The 16,674-nt window shown below is 60.2% G+C and overlaps 1 protein-coding gene across 3 annotated transcripts in view; it reads left to right on the top strand.

The window, feature by feature from the left end:
* Window positions 1–16,674, top strand: part of RADIL (Rap associating with DIL domain) — a 69,726-nt gene that overhangs the window by 43,367 nt on the left and 9,685 nt on the right. For all 3 annotated transcript variants that reach the window (XM_023655187.2, XM_070230692.1, XM_023655188.2), the window contains 6 exons: window positions 550–1,182; window positions 3,079–3,116; window positions 7,782–7,942; window positions 12,218–12,330; window positions 14,180–14,417; window positions 15,149–15,321. In XM_023655187.2, coding sequence (XP_023510955.2) covers window positions 550–1,182; window positions 3,079–3,116; window positions 7,782–7,942; window positions 12,218–12,330; window positions 14,180–14,417; window positions 15,149–15,321 — 1,356 coding nt within the window. The remainder of the gene's footprint in view (window positions 1–549; window positions 1,183–3,078; window positions 3,117–7,781; window positions 7,943–12,217; window positions 12,331–14,179; window positions 14,418–15,148; window positions 15,322–16,674) is intronic.

The following is a 16,674-nucleotide window of genomic DNA, read 5'->3' as shown; positions in this document are numbered from 1 at the left end:
TTCTTATGGCTTTTGTTGGAACGAAGACCCACGTCTTGGCTGGAAGGGTCTGACCCTTAGCAGCCGGCTGTGTGGCCGCCACGTCGAAGCCTGCTCCTCCCCGTTCTCCGTTCCCTCCTGTTCTCAGAGCTCCCTCAGGGCACACTTGGCGACATTAGGCCTCCTGGCGCTCAGTTCTTGGGGGCACTTTCCTAGCTCCCTTGGAGCAGCGGGGGAGGGGCTTGCACACAGCCTGACGTGGGTCACGGGGTGGGGGCTGGCCACGCTCGGCCCGTGTTGAGATGCCCTCGTTTAGCCTCTCATCTCTGAATGCTGGAGTCGGCCCTGGGTCTCTGGTGTGCCGCCGAGGCTGCCCTGGGAAACCTCCTCGGACAGGGCGGGTGCCCAGTGTGGGGCAGGCTGGGGGCCAGCAGCAGGACACCGGGAGCCGGGGACAGCGGGCCCAGCACACAGCTAGGTGCCGAGGACTGGGACACCTGTTCTTTTCTTCTCACTGACTGAACTGCCAGGGTGCTGTCCTGCCCCTGATGTCTGGTGTCTGTGTTTCAGGACAGCCTGGTGTACGTGCTCAACCGGGAGCGGCACACAGTAGGCCAGAGGACCCCCTCCAGCAAGCCCAGCATCAGCCTGTCGGCCCCCGACATCCTGCCCCTGCACTGCACCATCCGCAGGCGCCAGCCTGCGGGCCGAGAGCAGGCGGGGGCCCGGCTGGTCCTGGAGCCCATCCCGGGGGCGCCCGTCTCCGTCAACTTCTCGGAGCTGGGGGGCCGGACCGTGGCGCTGCGCCACGGGGACCTGCTCTCCCTGGGCCTCTACTACCTGCTGCTGTTCAAGGACCCGGCACAGGCCCAGCCCCTGCCCGCCCAGGCCCTGGCCCGCCTCCGGGCCGGGCCGCCCAGCTGCCGGCTGTGTGGTGCTGTGCTGCGGGCCCGGGGCGCCTCGGGGGCTGCGCGGGCCGCCCTCCCCCGGCCGAGGCAGCTGCACCTGGAGTTCGAGCCCGAGGTGGAGGACACGCTGCTGCAGCGGATCATGACGCTGATCGAGCCCGGCGGCGATGACCACAAGCTGACCCCTGCTTTCCTCCTCTGCCTCTGCATCCAGCACTCGGCCACCCGCCTCGAGCCAGGCTCGTTCGGGCAGCTCCTGCTCAAGATAGCGAAGTCGATCCGAGAGACAGTCTGGGTCAGTCGCAGGGGTGGGGCAGTTCCACTGTCCGGGGTCCTTGGCCATGGGAGGAGCTGGGTGGCAGCTGCGGCAGCCAGGGTGGAGGTCGTGAGTCCCTCCTCTGACCGAGGGCCAGCCTTCCCTGCCTGTCCACGCCTCCCAGCCCGTCGGGCAAGCAGGGGGAGCGGGACCACTCAGGGGTCTGCTGTGGTGCTTTGCCTTGTGGGGTCGGCCGTGGGTGGCTGCATGAGCTCTGGCCCTGTGTCCCTCCCCGTGGCCCGGCCTGGCCCAGCGTCTCCACGCGCCCGGTAACAAGGTGCCCTGGAGCCCTGAGCCCCCATCTAGCCTGTGTACACCGTCCTTTCTGCTGGGAACAGGCTGAGCCGCTGCCAACACCCCATTGTCGACTTGGTGAGGGCGCCGGACGGGTGGACTTTTGTATGTTGTAAAGCTTCTCTCCAGGATGGTTTCTAGACCTTGGCACCCGGCATATTTTGGGCAGAATTCCTCCTGTCGTGCCGCCGTGTGCACGGTAGGATGTTGAGCAGCATCCCTGGCCTCACCCACTGCGTGCCAGGAGGACCCCCCCTCCCCTCACAGAAATGGCTCTGGGCACTGCCAGACCTCCCCCGGGGGCCAGAGCAGCCCGGGCACAGACAGCTTGTTCGGCAGGGCGAGGGTGGGAGTGAGGCCGCCTGGGCCCTGCACTCACGGCCCCTGCCCCTCTCCTGCCCCTCCAGTGATGGACTCCCCGGGGTCCTAGAGGATGGCTTCTGATTGCACACAGTCCTTCAGAGACCCCTGTTAATCTTGGTCCTGCTTACCCCGGGGCAGACCTGGGAAGAGGAAACCATTTGGCTGTGTGGAAACCAGATAGATTCCTCAGATTAAAACCCACATTGAAAATGTTTGAAACTTTTTAAAAGCAAAAGCCAACGTGGGCTGTCACTCCAAAGGTTTGTACAAGCGATCCATGTGCATTGTGGGTTTCCGAGCCGTGTCTCCCTGTGTCCTGCATGGGATTTGATGTTAGTGTCCCCGCGGTGTGGTCCCTGCCCCTCCGTGCAGTCGTGCGCACGGGCAGGTGGAGTCGGTGCAGGGTGGCAGCTGCCCACAGCAGGGCCTGAGGCGACCGAGCCCTGACGTTAGGGGCTGTGAGTTTCCACGTGGATCTGGCCCTTTCCTGAGTCTGCTCGGGGCCGGATGCTTCCTAGTAAGTCAGGCACTGTTTGATTTAACTCCCACACAACCCTGACGACGTGGGGCTGCATCCCGCGTCACGGCTGAGGCCGCTGAGGGTGCAGGAGACTCGTGAAGGAGCATTCTATGAACTGCAGGGCAATGTGTGCGTCTTGGAAGAAGAAGCGACAGTCAGCAGTGAGGCCACGCTTCCCAGATGACACCTTGCTACTGAAGCAAGAATCGTTGCTTGATTACAAGTGACAGAAAATGTGGGCTAAACCTGAATCCCTGTGGGGACGTTTAAATATGTTTGTAAATCCTCAAGCTCGTATTCCTCTCCTCATGAGCACTGTGGCCGACACTTAAAGGTGTATGGATGCAGCTGCCCAATGGAGCGTCCCTGGGATCTTCGTTCTGCTCTCTGTAAAGCGTGTGGCCTGTCGTCACCCTTCTGAAACGGCCGGTTGTTGTGTGAGCTGGATGGTCGTGAAATATTTCTGTCGTAGGAAATACGTAGGTCGTATTCAGTAATGGAACGGGAAGATGTTGAACCAGATGGAAGCATGCTCTTTCCAGCATGGCTTAGAGTAAACAGCACAGGGCGGGGTGGCTGGTGCAACGGGCTGTGTGTCTCTGTGGATGGTGTAGCGTGTACTTGGTGGTGTTCTCTTTGCACATAACCCGGGGTATCCTGTTTTTCTCATGCTTGCTTTTTTTTCTTTATAATTGTAGGAGAAGACCAAAGAACTGGCGGAGAAGCAGGCGCACCTGTGAGTACGGCCCGGCTGCTGCCCCCGCCTGCCCCTTAGGCAGCTGGTTCCCTGTCGACCTGCCCTCCCCTGCGGAGCCAAGACCCAGGGGGTCCCCCAGGTGCCTCCGGGGTCAGCTCTGCGCCTCTGCCACACCCTCCTTCCGTCTCAGAGGGCGTTTCCACTTCTTTAGTCCCCCGCCCCTGGGAAGCTCTGGTCTGGGAGACGTCTCAGGGCGCCCGTGGCCTGGGTGGGAGCCTCTGCACTGCCCCTGGCTCCCTGCTTCTCCAGGGCATGTCCAGCTCCCCATTTTGAGAGACGGCAGCACATCTCAGTCTCCAACGTCCATTTCTATAAAAAGCACTATTTCTACCCTTACACACTGCTTGTGGGACTTGGGAGAACTATTCGGCGTTAACAATAAGGACGTGCACGTCCTGGGACCCAACAGGCCCGCTCCCGAGGGGACGCCACAGGGAAACGCCTTCACACAGAGGGCGGGACACGTGCGTTCCAGGCCTTGTTTGTACTCTCACAGGCTGGGAGCACCCACGAGTCCGTGGCAGGGGAGGTGCAGTGTGTGGGTGCAGGGGACACGGCAACCGTGACAGCGAAGGAACTGCTGCCACATGCTTCACACGTGTAGACACGTGTGTAAAGTCCAGCTAAGCCCTCTGTATAAGAACATACGAATGTGGTGCTGACCCCAGGCTGAGCTGAGGGCAAGGGGGTGGCCACTGCCCATAATCGGGGAAGGACACGTGGGGCCTCAAGGCCCCCACGGTGCACAGAGCTTTACTTTTCATCCCTGTGTATCCTCGCATGGGAAGGCAGGCCATTCATAAAGCACGCTGCTGCCTGTGTGCTTCTTAGACGGCCGCCACGGTCCTGTAAGGAGGGGTCAGGAGGAGGTGTCCTCACCTCCCGCTTTTGCAGAAAGGAGCTAAAGGCGTGGAGAGGGAGATGGAAGGCTGGTCAGGGGCAGCGAAGCTGTGGAGTCACTCCCCACCGCCCCCCGGCCCCCCCCAGGCTGGAGGCTGAGCCCAGAATTCCCGTCACTCCCGTGTGCGCTCCCTGGCTCCTATTGACATCAGCACAGCCGAGTGACCTCGATTACCTGTGCGCTGACGGGTGACAGGGCTCTGAGGCTGGGGCTGTGCGGGGAGACCAGGCTCTGCCACCGTCGCGGGGCGCAACAGAGGCCCCCGGGGGACGCTGCCTCGGAGGGTGATGAGTGGCTTGTCCATGTGGGGCAAATGGCAGAGGCGTGAGCACGTGGAGTCCTATACCTCTGGGTTTTCTGAGTGAGGGGACGTTTAATGAGGGAGTGGCCTCGGGGCCCAGCGACAGGTGAGGGGCTTTCCCTGCCCGGGCTTGGCTCAGGGACAGCCGGGGTTCCAGGGTCGAGGTGGGGTGTGGAGGCGATGGAGCTGGGTCTTGCAGGCGCACCCGGCCCTCCGCCTCCCGTCCAGTGCCCGTCTGCCGGGGGCGCTGCTGGGCCCTTTTGCGCTGCGGTCCCACAGACGGGAGGAACCTAGTCTTCCCTTCTGCGACTCATGCTCATACTGTGTTTTCCAGACACACAGGCAGCCCCATGTCCATCCCCAGTGAGCACTCTTTTCCCCCCCTTTTTAAAGATAATGGATCACTTCCACAATACAGAAAAGTACAGAATAGATCAGTTACCCACGAGCCCACACCTGAGTTTCACACTGTTGCCATGGTGACTCCTTTCCTTCCCATCGTTGGGTCGTGTGCTTCTCTTTGTGAGTGGCTGTTGGAGTTTGCCAACGCTTTTACCGCATCTGTGATCGTCACGCGTTTTCTCCCTTGAATCTGTGAACATGGGTCCCACATTAGGAGGTTTTCTGAGCCGTGGTTGAATTCCTGGAACCCTTCTTGACCCTTCATGACCATCGATTTTTTTTTTAGCATCGCAGGATATGGTTTGTTGGTATTTTAACTAGGATTTTCCCACCTGCGTTCATAGGTAAAGTTGATCTGAGTGTCTTTCTTGTGTTGCCCTTGTCTGATTTTAATCATGAGGTTCACAGAAAGTGAACGGGCAGATTTCTCTGCGTTCATTTCTCTGAATCAGCGTGTCCGTGGTGAGGACGCGGCTCAGAGCTCTGCCCGGAGGAGTGGGGACAGGCCTGGGCTGTGCCCGTTGGGCTCGGAGACTGTTTCCTGGCTCCATTTCTTTAAGGATTATTGATTTAGTTTTCTCTTTCGCCTTAAGTTGATTTTGGTAATTTTTGCTTTCCTAGAAAATTATCTGTTACATATGTTTTCAAAGTCATTAGAATAAAACTGTTCGTTATAATCTCTTACGACTTTTTCATCCCTAATATAGTTGTAGTAATATCCTCCTATTTAACCTATTGTGTTGCTATCTTTTCTCTTTTCCTTCTCCTTTGATTTATTTTGCCAGGCGTTTGTCTGTTGTTATCTGTTTAAAAGAACCGATTTTGCTGTTTCTGTTTACTGTTTCTTTGGCTTCTATTCCATTAAGCTCTTTATTATTTCCTTATTCTTGCATATTTCGTATTTTAATTTCTTCTTTGATTCATGAATTGTTTTGAAAGTTTTTTGAATTTTTCATTTTCGTTTAATTTTGATTAGCAAAAATGCATTTGACTTTGTTTTCAGTAATAATGTCTCTGCTATATGCTTCCCCAGTGGGTTTTCTAAAAAAACAATTTACATCAGAGCATCATTGATTTGATTTGTTTCATTTTTATTTATTTTATCGTGATAAGAACACTTCACGTGAGAACCACTCTCAACGGATCTCTAAGGGCACAATGCAGCGTCGTTAACCGTGGGCATGGTGGTGTAGAGCAGACCTCTAGAACTTATCCATCCTGCGTAATTGAAACTTTATGCTCATTGATTAGCAATTTCCCATTTCTCCCTACCCCCGCCCCTGGTAACCACCATTCTGCCCTCTGATTCCATAAGGTTGACAATTTTGGATACCTCATATAAGTGACATCATGCAACATTCGTCCTTCTTGATGGTCTCATTTCGCTTAGTGTAATGTCTTTGAGGTTCATCCACGTTGTTGCATATGCAGGATTTCCTTCTTTTTTGAAGGCTGAATAATATTCCATTGTATCGTATACCACATATTCTTTACCCATTCATTCATTGATGGACATCACTGATGGGTGAACTGTGGGTGCTAATGTCTCTTGGAGATCCTGATTTCAGTCCTTTTGGAGAAATACCCAGAAGTGGAATTGCTGGATCATAATGTCGTTCTATATTTAATTTTTTGAGGACCCGCCATACTGTTTTCCATAGTGGCTGCCCCAATTTACATTCCCCCCAACAGTGTACAAGGGTCCCCTTTTCTCCGCATCCTCGCCGACACTTGTTATCCCTTGTCTTTTTGATGATAGTCATTCCAACCGACTGTGAGGCGATACCTCACTGTGGATTTGATTTGCGTTTCCCTGGTGACGAGTGATGTTGAGCATCTTTTCATGTGCCTGTTGGCCATCTGTGTGTCTTCTTTGGAGAGATGTCTGTTTAAGTCTCTAAGTTATTTTTAATTGGGTTATTAGTTTTTTTGCTTTTGAGTTGTAGGCGCTCCTCATATATTTCGCCTATTAACCCCTTATCTGATAGATGGTTTGCACATATTTCTCCCATCCCCAAGTTGCTTTTTCACTCCGTTGATGGTTTCCTTTGCTGTGTGGAAGCTTTTTAGTCTGACACAGTCCTACTTGTCTGTTTTTTCTTCTGTTGCCTGTGCCTTTGGTGTCATATCTGTGAAATCACTCTCTCTACTTGGTGTTCATCTGAAGGCGTGGGACGGGCCCCAGAGCTGTGGCCGGGGCTGCCAGGCCGCGTGCACTTGACACTGACCTCTCTGAGGTGTGACACCAAAACTCCAGTTGGTGATGCCTGGGGGTTCTTTTCCAGTAGAGGCCTGTCTGTGCCTTCGAGTTCTGGGTGAAACTGAGAAGGGCAATGAATGTCGAAAACAAAATGAAATTAGGCTCTGAAGGCCAGATCGATGCTTTTTAATGACCTAAAACTCTTTATGCTCATGTGCGTACATGTGTGTAATTCAAACTAGAGTGGAGAGCGGGAAGGGAACAGGGCTCAGAGCTCTGCTGATGGGCAGGTGCTGTGGTGGCTGACCGACCGAGCGGTGGAAACCGGGAGCTGCAATCGGGTACCACTTCCTTCCCTCCCCGGGAGCAGGACAGAGAGAGGGCACATTGTTTGTCGACAAAAGTGAAGTTACATCAGAGAGAGCAACACTGCAGGCTCAAGAGGAGCGGGAGGACTGGAGCCTCAGGTCCGCTCGGCCCATGCGGGCTGCCCAGCAGGGGATGGTCACGGTGGGGGATGAGGCCTCAGCAGGGGATGGACATGGGGGGACGAGGCCTCAGCAGGCGACGGACACGGGCAGTGCCTGGCAGTGGGAGCTCTTTCTGTGGCCCCTGGTGGCTCTTCCTGCTCAGGTGTGTGGCTGCGCCTCTGGCCGTCAGGTGTCAAGCAGGGTGGGTGTCTGTATCTGGTTTCCCAGCCTGACGTTGGCAGGTTGACAAATCGTAGTGGCTTTTGTTAGTTATTGAAACTACCGTCTTCCTGTGCAGAGCAGCAGATTCGGCCTCCCGCGGTGACGGGGCCCCTCCGAGCGTAACCTCAGCCCCTCTCTCTCTCGGCAGCCAGGAGCCCCTGTCGCTGGGCGGCGTCAGCATGGCGGGCCTCGTGCCAGACCTGCAGCACATCCTCTTCTGGATGTCCAACTCCGTCGAGCTCCTGTTCTTCATACAGCAGCAGTGCCCGCTCTACATGCAGAGCCTGGAGGAGGAGCTGGACGTCACGGGTACGGCTGCTGCGCTCCCGGGGGGCGGAGTGAGCGGGCTGGGCGTGGCGTCGCCTCACCGTTTCAGGGTCGGGTCGGACGCCAGAACAGAGGTGGATTTGTGTCGGGGCTTCCTCTGAGAGGGAGGAGACGCCGATGGCTGGGCTAGTCTGGCCCCTTTGTCCTTGTCCTTCTGTGCACTTGGTGCAGCTGCCCTGTGTCCTGCTGGGGGAGGCCGGGGGACACAGGGCACCACTGGGCACCGTAGAGAGGGCGGCGCGTCGGCCCTCAGCCACCACCATTCAAGATGCACCACTGTTTCAGAAAGCAAGCACGCTCCCCAGGAGAGTTGTAAAATTGTGTGATGCTTGTTGCCATCAGAGACTAAAAGGAGGGCAAAATGTGCATCTTAGAATTTATGGAATACAGTGTGGATGCTGAAAACACTAAGTTGAAAGAGTGAGTCTGACGGGGGCAGTCTGGGAGGGCTTCATGAAGAAGGTGGCATCTGGCCCCCGGTGGGATTCAGCTGGTGTGTGTCTCACGAGGGCTGTGCAGGGGCTGCAGAGGCGGGCTGGGTGCTGGAACGGAGCCCGGAAGGAGCGGCAGGACCGTCCCACGGTAGGACAGGGTGTGACAGCCAGGCACCCAGCGGCTGGGCCACAGCCTCACATGGTTGAGCTTGGTTTTGTCCCACATCCCCATGCTCTGCCGTGGCAAAACCAAAGCTGCTCACTTCCCTCCCTCCCGTTTGTGGGCCCCGGCCCGTCCCCAGCCTGACCCCGGCCTGCCCCAGAAGCGTAGGGGACCCCGAGCAGGCGGGGCTGGGCGGCCCGGCTTTGAGGCCCCAGCTACAGCGGGAGGCTGCCCTCGGAGCCGGGAGGGAAGCCAGGAGGGCGGGGGCAGGGCTGCTGGACACTGTGCAGCGTCTCTGTGTGCTCAGCCGTGTCTCCCGGGAGGTGGCCATGGGCTCCGTGTGAAAGAGCCCGCGAGAGCGACGTCAGGAGGAGGCCCTGGACCTCGCCTGCTCGGCTGGGACCTGCTGGGGCCCCGACGGCGAAGGGCTGGATTTCCTGCGAGGGGGGCTCTTGGCGGCCGGTGGGAGGGGCGGTGGTCTGCACCGTGTGGACTGTCCTGCTGTGTGCTTCAGGAGGCCTGTGCCCACTTGGTCCCTGGGGAGCCCAGCTGAGCCGGCCCTGTGGGGTCCAAGCCGGGTCGAGGGATTGCAGGGTGAGGGAGCGGAGCCAGCCGGTCTCCCTACTTTCCTCTTGTCGTTGTGGCTTCTTGGCATCTCCTTACCCCAACCCCACAGTGGACGCCGGTGGGAACTCTTGGGCTCCTGGGCCGGGAATCTGGGCTTCCGTGGATATGTGGAGGGCAGCTTTGATCCCTCAGCGTCCGGGGGCATTCCAGGCCCGCTGGCCTGTTGCCTCTGTCCCTTGTTGTGAAAGGCGCCTGGTGAGACCTCCCAGGGTGGGGCAGCTGCTTTCTCTGTCCGGGAGGCCTGGGGCCGAAGCAGACCTGTTGTCTGGCTTTTTCCCCCGAAGGTCACATAAACGACTGCATGTGCACGCGTCTCGTCTCCGAAGCCAAGGCCCCTCCAGCCGTGGGCCCGCCCTGCGCGGGGCGCTCTGGGGTCCAGGCAGGCAGCTCAGTGCCCCGCTGCCTGCGAGGCCCTCATCACCTCTCTCCAGCCCACTTGTCCCCTCAGAGGCCCCAGCCGCCCAGGACCCACGTTGCGGGCGCCCCAGTGGCTCCGAGTGGAGGAGACTTCTGCACTTGGCATTGGCCAGCGAGCACCTGGGCCTCTGGCTTGTCTCCCAGTGCATGTTGTCCCTCCGTGCGGGATGTCAGGAGGTCAGGGGTGTGGGTGGGGAGGCCCGTTTACTTTGGGTCCAGCAGAAAGTCAGCTGGGAGAACCGACCGCCCCGTGACTTTTGGGCAAGTCCTGCTGACGCCCCTTCTCATCTGGGCTTATTTCAGATGCATATCGAGAGGTTGTGGTCCCGAGACCCCACTGAGTTAGGGCATCCGTCCTACACAGGGACCCTGTGTTTGGCTGGTTTCCGTGGGAAAAGCCGCTTGGGGTTGGTGGGGCTCCGCTTCCTTAGCTGCTGCCTCTGCTCCTGGGAGGAAGTTATTTTTGGGCCCGGGCCGGGATGCCGTTGGGGCCCAGTCGGTGCTGGGAGGGTGAGCTCGTGGACGCCCGGTCCCGCCACTGCCCACCCTGGGACCACGCGGCCGGGCCACCACGCGGGACCTGAGCGTCCCAGCAACCATGCCCTGTGCCGTGCAGGCGCTAGAGAGCGCAGAGGAAAAGCAGCATCAGCGGAGGGCGAAGGGGAGGTTAGGGCAGGCGTTTCGGCCTCCTGACCCTCAGCAGGAAATCTCTGTGGGAAGAATTCTAAAAACAGAGATGTCATGTCCTGAAAGCTGGAAAAATCGCGTTTTCATTCCCCAAACAACCTTTTTTGTCCGAGCTCTGATCCAGGAGGCCTCGTCTGCACGGGCAGATGAGAGTCAGCCCATATAAGGGGGGGTGTTTGTTTTATCCGTTCACAACTCCCCTGTCGGTCTTCGAGGCCCTGCCTCTGTGCCCGCAGGCTTGGGGGGGTGGGTTCCTCGGGTGCCTGAGGGGCAGCTCCGTCCTGGGGCCTTGGGAGCAAGTAACGGAGGGAGGGAGTCCCTGAGGGCGTAAGCTCAGCCAGAACCCCCGCAGAGCCCACAGCACAGGGAGAAGTGTTCAGGTGGCCTTTAGATGCCACCAGGGAGATCCGCATGGCCCTGCTGGGAGCCACCCCGCTTGGCGCTCTGCGGAATCCCGCCTCGGCCTCTTTCTGCCATCCCTGCTCCCTCCAGAGCCCCTCGTGGCCACGCGAGGGGGTGGGTCTGCTCTCTCAGCCCGGCAGTGGTGTGGGGGCCCCACGGTCAGCACCCAGCCCGTGCGCAGGCCCTGCTGCGGTGAGAGGTTGGGAGCTGGGGTTCCCACTGGCTGCCACATGTTCGGTCTGCTCATGTTCCGGGGGCAGTAGGCCAGCCTTGCGTGTTTCTCTAGGCCTGGAGCCTTCTGGAGGAAAGGGCACAGCCTCTTGCTCCCGCAGACCCAGGACCCCTCAAATCTCCTCATTTGCCCCTCCCCCGAGGCCCAGTGAGGCTGCAGGGAGCAGCCAGACCCCGCCAGGGTCCCCAGGGAGACCCCCACCCACAACCCAGACAAGACCCTGCAGGCCAGGCTCTGGGAGGGCTCAGACGGGGCTCAGCACGAAGGCCCCGGCTGCCTGCACTGGACATGGCGCCGCGGCCACTGGCCTGCAGCTCCTGGTGGTGAAGAATTGAGGGTTTCAGAGGGCAAAGGACCAAGGAGGGCATCCAGCGTCCAGTCTCTTCCCCTGAGTGCTGGGGACCCCCAGCACTGACACCACATGGCTCCCCACATTCTGGGAGGCCTCCTCGGTGGGTCCGCCCTGTTGGAGGCATCTGGTCTTGGGGACCCTGTTACCAGTTTGGACCCCTGCCTTTACAGAAACCCCTCCCAGAGGGAAGGGACCACCTGATGTCTGCTGACACCCAGCCCCGCTGGGCAGGCTCCCGGCAGCCCCCGAGTCTTAGCTCCGGCCATAGCTGCCTGGCAGCTGCCCCAGCCTGGGGAGGCCACCCTCGGGCCTGTTGTTCCCCTGCCCACGCAGAGCCGGGGTTCCCTCTCCCGTGCTGTTGAGGGTCCGGGGTCTCTGCTCTGTGCCCAAGACACAGCGGCGTCTTCCTGCAGCCTCTCTGGGCGCTGGGGGGAGAGCGGGGGACACAGACAGTAGGGTTTCTCCCTTCTCGGAAAAATGTCACAATTCCAGGGAGCGACGGTCTCCTTAGGAGCTTCAGCCAGGTGTCCTTTGACCTGTGTCCTGAGTGGGAAGTGAGCCGTGGGAATCGGGTGGGAATCTGCCACTGTGGGGGCAGTTGGTTCTCGCAGAAAAGCTCTCCAGAATCTGTTGGTTACTGAGCTCCTGACGTGCTTGGTGTGGATTCAGCTGTCGGAAGCGCGGTACTGGGGCTTCTCAGCCGCGCCATTCAGCATCTCGGGACCCCGGGGACCCCTGGGAGGGCGTGGTGGGCGGGGTGGGGGTCGGCCGGGCCTGCTCTGTGACTTTGGCTTGTTTTCCAAAGCCAAGATGGGCGCGTCGGGCGAGGGCACTCGGGAGATAACTGGGCCGGTGTGTGAGGTCACTGTGTTCCAGAAGGTTCCTGCGTGCACTGAGGCCCAGCCGCCTCGCGCGGTGACGTCGTGCTGCTGTGTCCCCACAGGCTCGAAGGAGTCGCTGTTCTCCTGCACCCTGACGGCCAGCGAGGAGGCCATGGCGGTGCTGGAGGAGGTCATCCTGTACGCCTTCCAGCAGTGCGTCTACTATGTGTCCAAGGTAGGGCGCGGCTGGGCGAGTCCTCGCGGCCCTCCTGGGAGTGTGGGGGCCCGGGGGCGAGCGAGGAGCTTTCCACACCCGTCACCCCAGGATTGTGGGCTCTGAACCGGCCGCCTCGGCCCCCCTGAGCCCTGGCCTCTGGTTCCTCCCCATGCTCGCTGGCTGTTACTTGTCGCATGAGCCGTCCCCCGACCTGGGGCCAGCAGTGTGGAGAGATGGGGGGCGGCTACCCCGGGGAAGATGATTTGAGAGGCGGAATGGACCCGCGGCAGTGCCAGGCTCTTTGCCCTGGGCACGCTGTCCCAGCGCCCTGAGGGGGTGGGCAGCAGCTCGTGGCCCCCAGACCCCGTCAGTCACTGAGCCGGTGTCAGGGTCTCTGGACTCAGGGCCGAGCCACACCTGCAGCTCTGCGCTGTCTGCAGCCTCCTGGCCTGGCTGTCACCTTTCCGAGCCGTGGTTCCCTCTGGACACTGGGTTTTGCAGCATCCTTGGCTGAGCGGGTTGAGGGTCAGCAGGTCGGTGTACAGGCGTCCATCAACGCAGCTGTCACTAGGGGGGGGCCTGCTGATCCAGTCTATTCAGAGACCACATGGGATGGTAATAGTCACCCTACATTCTAAAGAGAGCTCCCAGTTACGGAAGACCCCCTCGAGGTGCCCCTCGCGGTCGCACCCTACAAAGCCCAGCGCTGTGAGGAGGGGTTGTTGGCCGTGAGCCATTGGCCTCTGGAGGGCACTGTGGCCTTTCACCTACCCCTCACCCCACCAGCTGGCCCAGGGGGACCCCAGAGGGTCACTTCTGGAGATTGATTGGCAAAAAGGCAAGCCCAGCGTCCACCCCGTTGATGGTGCTGTTCCTACCTGATCGGGGCGAGCGGGCCTGGCCAGTGGGGAGAGGGACAGCCCCTTCCCTCGTGTGGGCACGGCCAGGGCACAGGCCCTGTGGACCCCTGTGGACCCCCGGGAAGTGCCCGAGCCCTTGCCTACCAGCGAGGAAAGCCCAGGGGGCTTGGAGGAGCCCAGGCCAGGGGCCAGGCAGCAAGGGGTGCCTGAGGGCCCTGAGAGATGGGTATGTGTGCCCTGTGGGCCCTGGTGGCCATCACGGTGACCAGAGCTGCCAGGTAAGGAGGAGCCGCTTATCCCCACCCAGTGCACGGGGCAGGAGAGAGAGTGGGGAGAGGAGGTGCCCCGAGGCAGGCGGCCCCTGCGGGGGGAGCCTGAGGGACTCACTGAGACTGAGGTTTAACTCGGGTGGATGGTGTGGGTGATTGTCCAGTGGGAAGGAAGAGGCTGGATAAGGCACTTTGGGGATAGTGACTGGAGAAGAAGATGACCCCTATTTGTTCCAAATGGAGTTCAGATGGTGGAGTAAACCAGCAATGTGGTCATGAACACTGGCTGCTGGGGCCCTGTGTTGAGAAGGATTCTGAGGTTGCATCCTGGCTGGCCAGGCAGGAGCCCACTCCTCCGCCCCGCATGCTCTGATCTGCCCTGGGGCCCGAGTGGGGCGTGCACTGCCCTTGACACAGCATCCTGGGGTCCCTTTGTGGGGCACTGGCCGAGTGACAACTGTTTATTTCTGGGGGCCAGCTGTGGATGCCCAGTCGCCCCTGAGAAGAGTGTGAGCACCTGTCGTTCTGCACAGAATGTGGTCCCCTTAGGGGCCTTCCCCCAGGCAGGCGCCTCAACCCCCAGGGAGCTGCATCTGGCTCAGCTCTGGTGAGGGGTGCTCGTGGTGCCGGGGGTGCCGTCCCAGGGGCATCCTGTCCAACAGATGTGGGATGTGGCCGAGCCAGGAGCTCGGGGCCCCGGGCCGGGCTGATGGTGCTGCGTCTGCCTCTCGCCCCCAGACCCTGTACGTTTGCCTCCCGGCCCTGCTGGAGTGCCCCCCTTTCCAGTCGGAGCGCCGGGAGAGCTGGTGCTCGGCTCCCCAGCTGCCCGAGGAGCTGCGGCGCGTCGTGTCCGTGTACCAGGCCGCCCTGGACCTCCTGCGGCAGTTCCGGGTGCACCCCGAGATCGCGTCCCAGGTGCTGGCCTACCTCTTCTTCTTCTCCAGCACTCTGCTCTTCAACCAGCTCCTGGACAGGGGTGAGGGCCTGGGCGGCCGGGGACCCATCCTCCTGCAGGAGATACCTGCATGTTCCCCTTGGAGGCGGGCGCTCTGAGCCCTCGGCGCCCTCCCGACACCGGCTCCGCCAGGGTCAGGGCGTCTTGCTCAGTGGCGGTCAGGGCTGTGCCATGGCGGGGAGGCTGGCTGAGGCCCGGGGAGGAGGACGTGTTGCAGAATGAGCTCCTGCAGGAGCAGGAGCCAGAGGCCCCAGGGTGGGGTGGGGCTGGGGGGTCTGCACAGGGCCCCTGGGGCCTTTCCTGGTCTGTTTTATCCCCACACAGCCCCACAGGCCCTGTGAGAGGGGAGGGGCAGGCTCAGGGAAGTGATGTGACCTTTGACCCTTCCTCGCTGCGCCAAGGCCCAACTCCCCTCCTTGCAGAAGTTCCTCCGTCGCCCTGCCCCGGGCCCAGTGCACCAGAGAATTCCACCCAGGGCACTGCTGGGTCTGCAGGGCTGGAGGGGTGGGAGCAAGGCGTCTTGACTGAAGGCCTGGACCATGCCCCTTTGCTCTGGGGATCCAGTGGCTGTCACAGCCCCTCCCTGCCGTCCCACCTTAACCTCCCGCCTCCTGTGTCTGTCCTCAGAGGCCTGGAGCGGGGGGGAGGGCAGGTGCTGGGGGCCAGCTGGGGCCCGGCTCCCTCTGGGGGAGGGTGGGCAGTGCAGCTGCTCTGTGAGGAGTGGCCCAGGCAGTGCCCCCCTGCCTCCCAAGGTCCCTCTCTGAGTTGCTTCCACTGGCCCCGAGGCGTCCAGGCCTGCGCCCGCCTGCAGCAGCTCCTGGAGTGGACGCGGAGTGCCGGCTTTGGGGAGGCCGGCGAGCACTTCTTCCGGAAGCTTTCCTGCACGCTCAACCTGCTGGCCACGCCCAGTGCCCAGCTTATCCAGGTAGGAGGGGCGCAGAGAGCGTGGGAGACCCACAAGTGCAGTGGGGCGGAGGGTCGCGGGCCACGTGTTGTCGCTCTTGGGTCACGGGCTTGCACACCAGGCCAGGATCCGGGGACCTGGCTTCTGGGCCTCAGAGAGCTCGCAGAGCTGTTTCCCTTCCCCAGCTGTTCCCACCTGAACAATGGCCCCTAAGTTGTCTGTGTCTAGTCCCTGACCTGAGGCTGTGTGACCCACATGGCCCAGGGGCTCTGCAGGTGTGATTAAGCTTCAGGACCCTGAGATGAGGAGATTGCCCCTGGTGACCCCGTGGGCCCTGTGTAGTCACGAGTCCTTAAAAGTGGAGGCGGGAGGCAGAAGAGGGGGTCAGACAGACAGGACAGAGGAAAAAGAGGGCTCAAGCCGCTGCTGCTGGCTGTGTTCTTGGAGGAAGGGGCCGTGGCCAAGGAGTGCAGCGGCCTCCACGAGCTGGGGACGGCCCTCAGGCGAAGGCCAGCACAGAAACCTGGACCTCGGTCGTACAGCTTCAAGGAACTGAATTCTGACAACCTACATGAGCCGGGAAACGCATCCTGCCCTGGAGACCCCGGAAGGAACGCAGCCCTGCCCATACCTGGATTTTAGCCCTGTGCAACCCGTGCTGGATGTCTGATCCCCAGAGCTGTAAGATTAGATGTCTGTGTGGCTCGTCATTTGTGACAACAGCAACAGGCAGCTAGTGTGTCACCTCCCTCACCAGCCGCCCGACACAGTCCTCCCAGAGAATCAATGAGCCGAACCAGTGGTATTCCTTTCCTGCCTGGCATGGACATGGATGGTGCCCCAGGAGTGATGGTGATGGGGTTTGCAGGGCAGCCCAGGATGAAGCCTGCACTCTGGGCCACCTGGGAGTGAACATTTGAACCAAACGGGTCATGTAGCCCATCTGCCGTCTCCAGGCAAAGTCCTGAGCCGACTGCAGTGTAACCAGCGTCACGTGATCTTCACGAGGGGACAGAGGACCTTCCAGTTTGGTATAAAAAGTGGAGCACTCCACCTGTGCCCCAGGAGCAGAACAGAAAGTCTCATCGGTGTCTCGTCACTGCTGTGACCAGTAGCAGCCAGAGCTGCGGCCAGTGAGCGTCTGCGGGGTGCGAATGGCGCTCCTTTACCCTCACAGCCACCTCGGAGGGAGGCTGCTGGTGACTCTGCTTCCTGGTGGCCAAGCGGAGGTCACACAGCCTGGTTCCAGGAACCGTTGACCCTTCAGCAGATATTCAGAATCCACCACGCATCAGGAACTGTATGTCTTGCTCAAGTGTCTTTTTTTTAAGTTACTAATTTTTTTAATTCTAAAAGGGAAGCACGGATTCACTA

Source organism: Equus caballus, chromosome 13, assembly GCF_041296265.1.
Source record: "Equus caballus isolate H_3958 breed thoroughbred chromosome 13, TB-T2T, whole genome shotgun sequence".
Classification (NCBI taxonomy): domain Eukaryota; kingdom Metazoa; phylum Chordata; class Mammalia; order Perissodactyla; family Equidae; genus Equus; species Equus caballus.
This window is presented reverse-complemented; position numbering and strand designations above follow the sequence as displayed.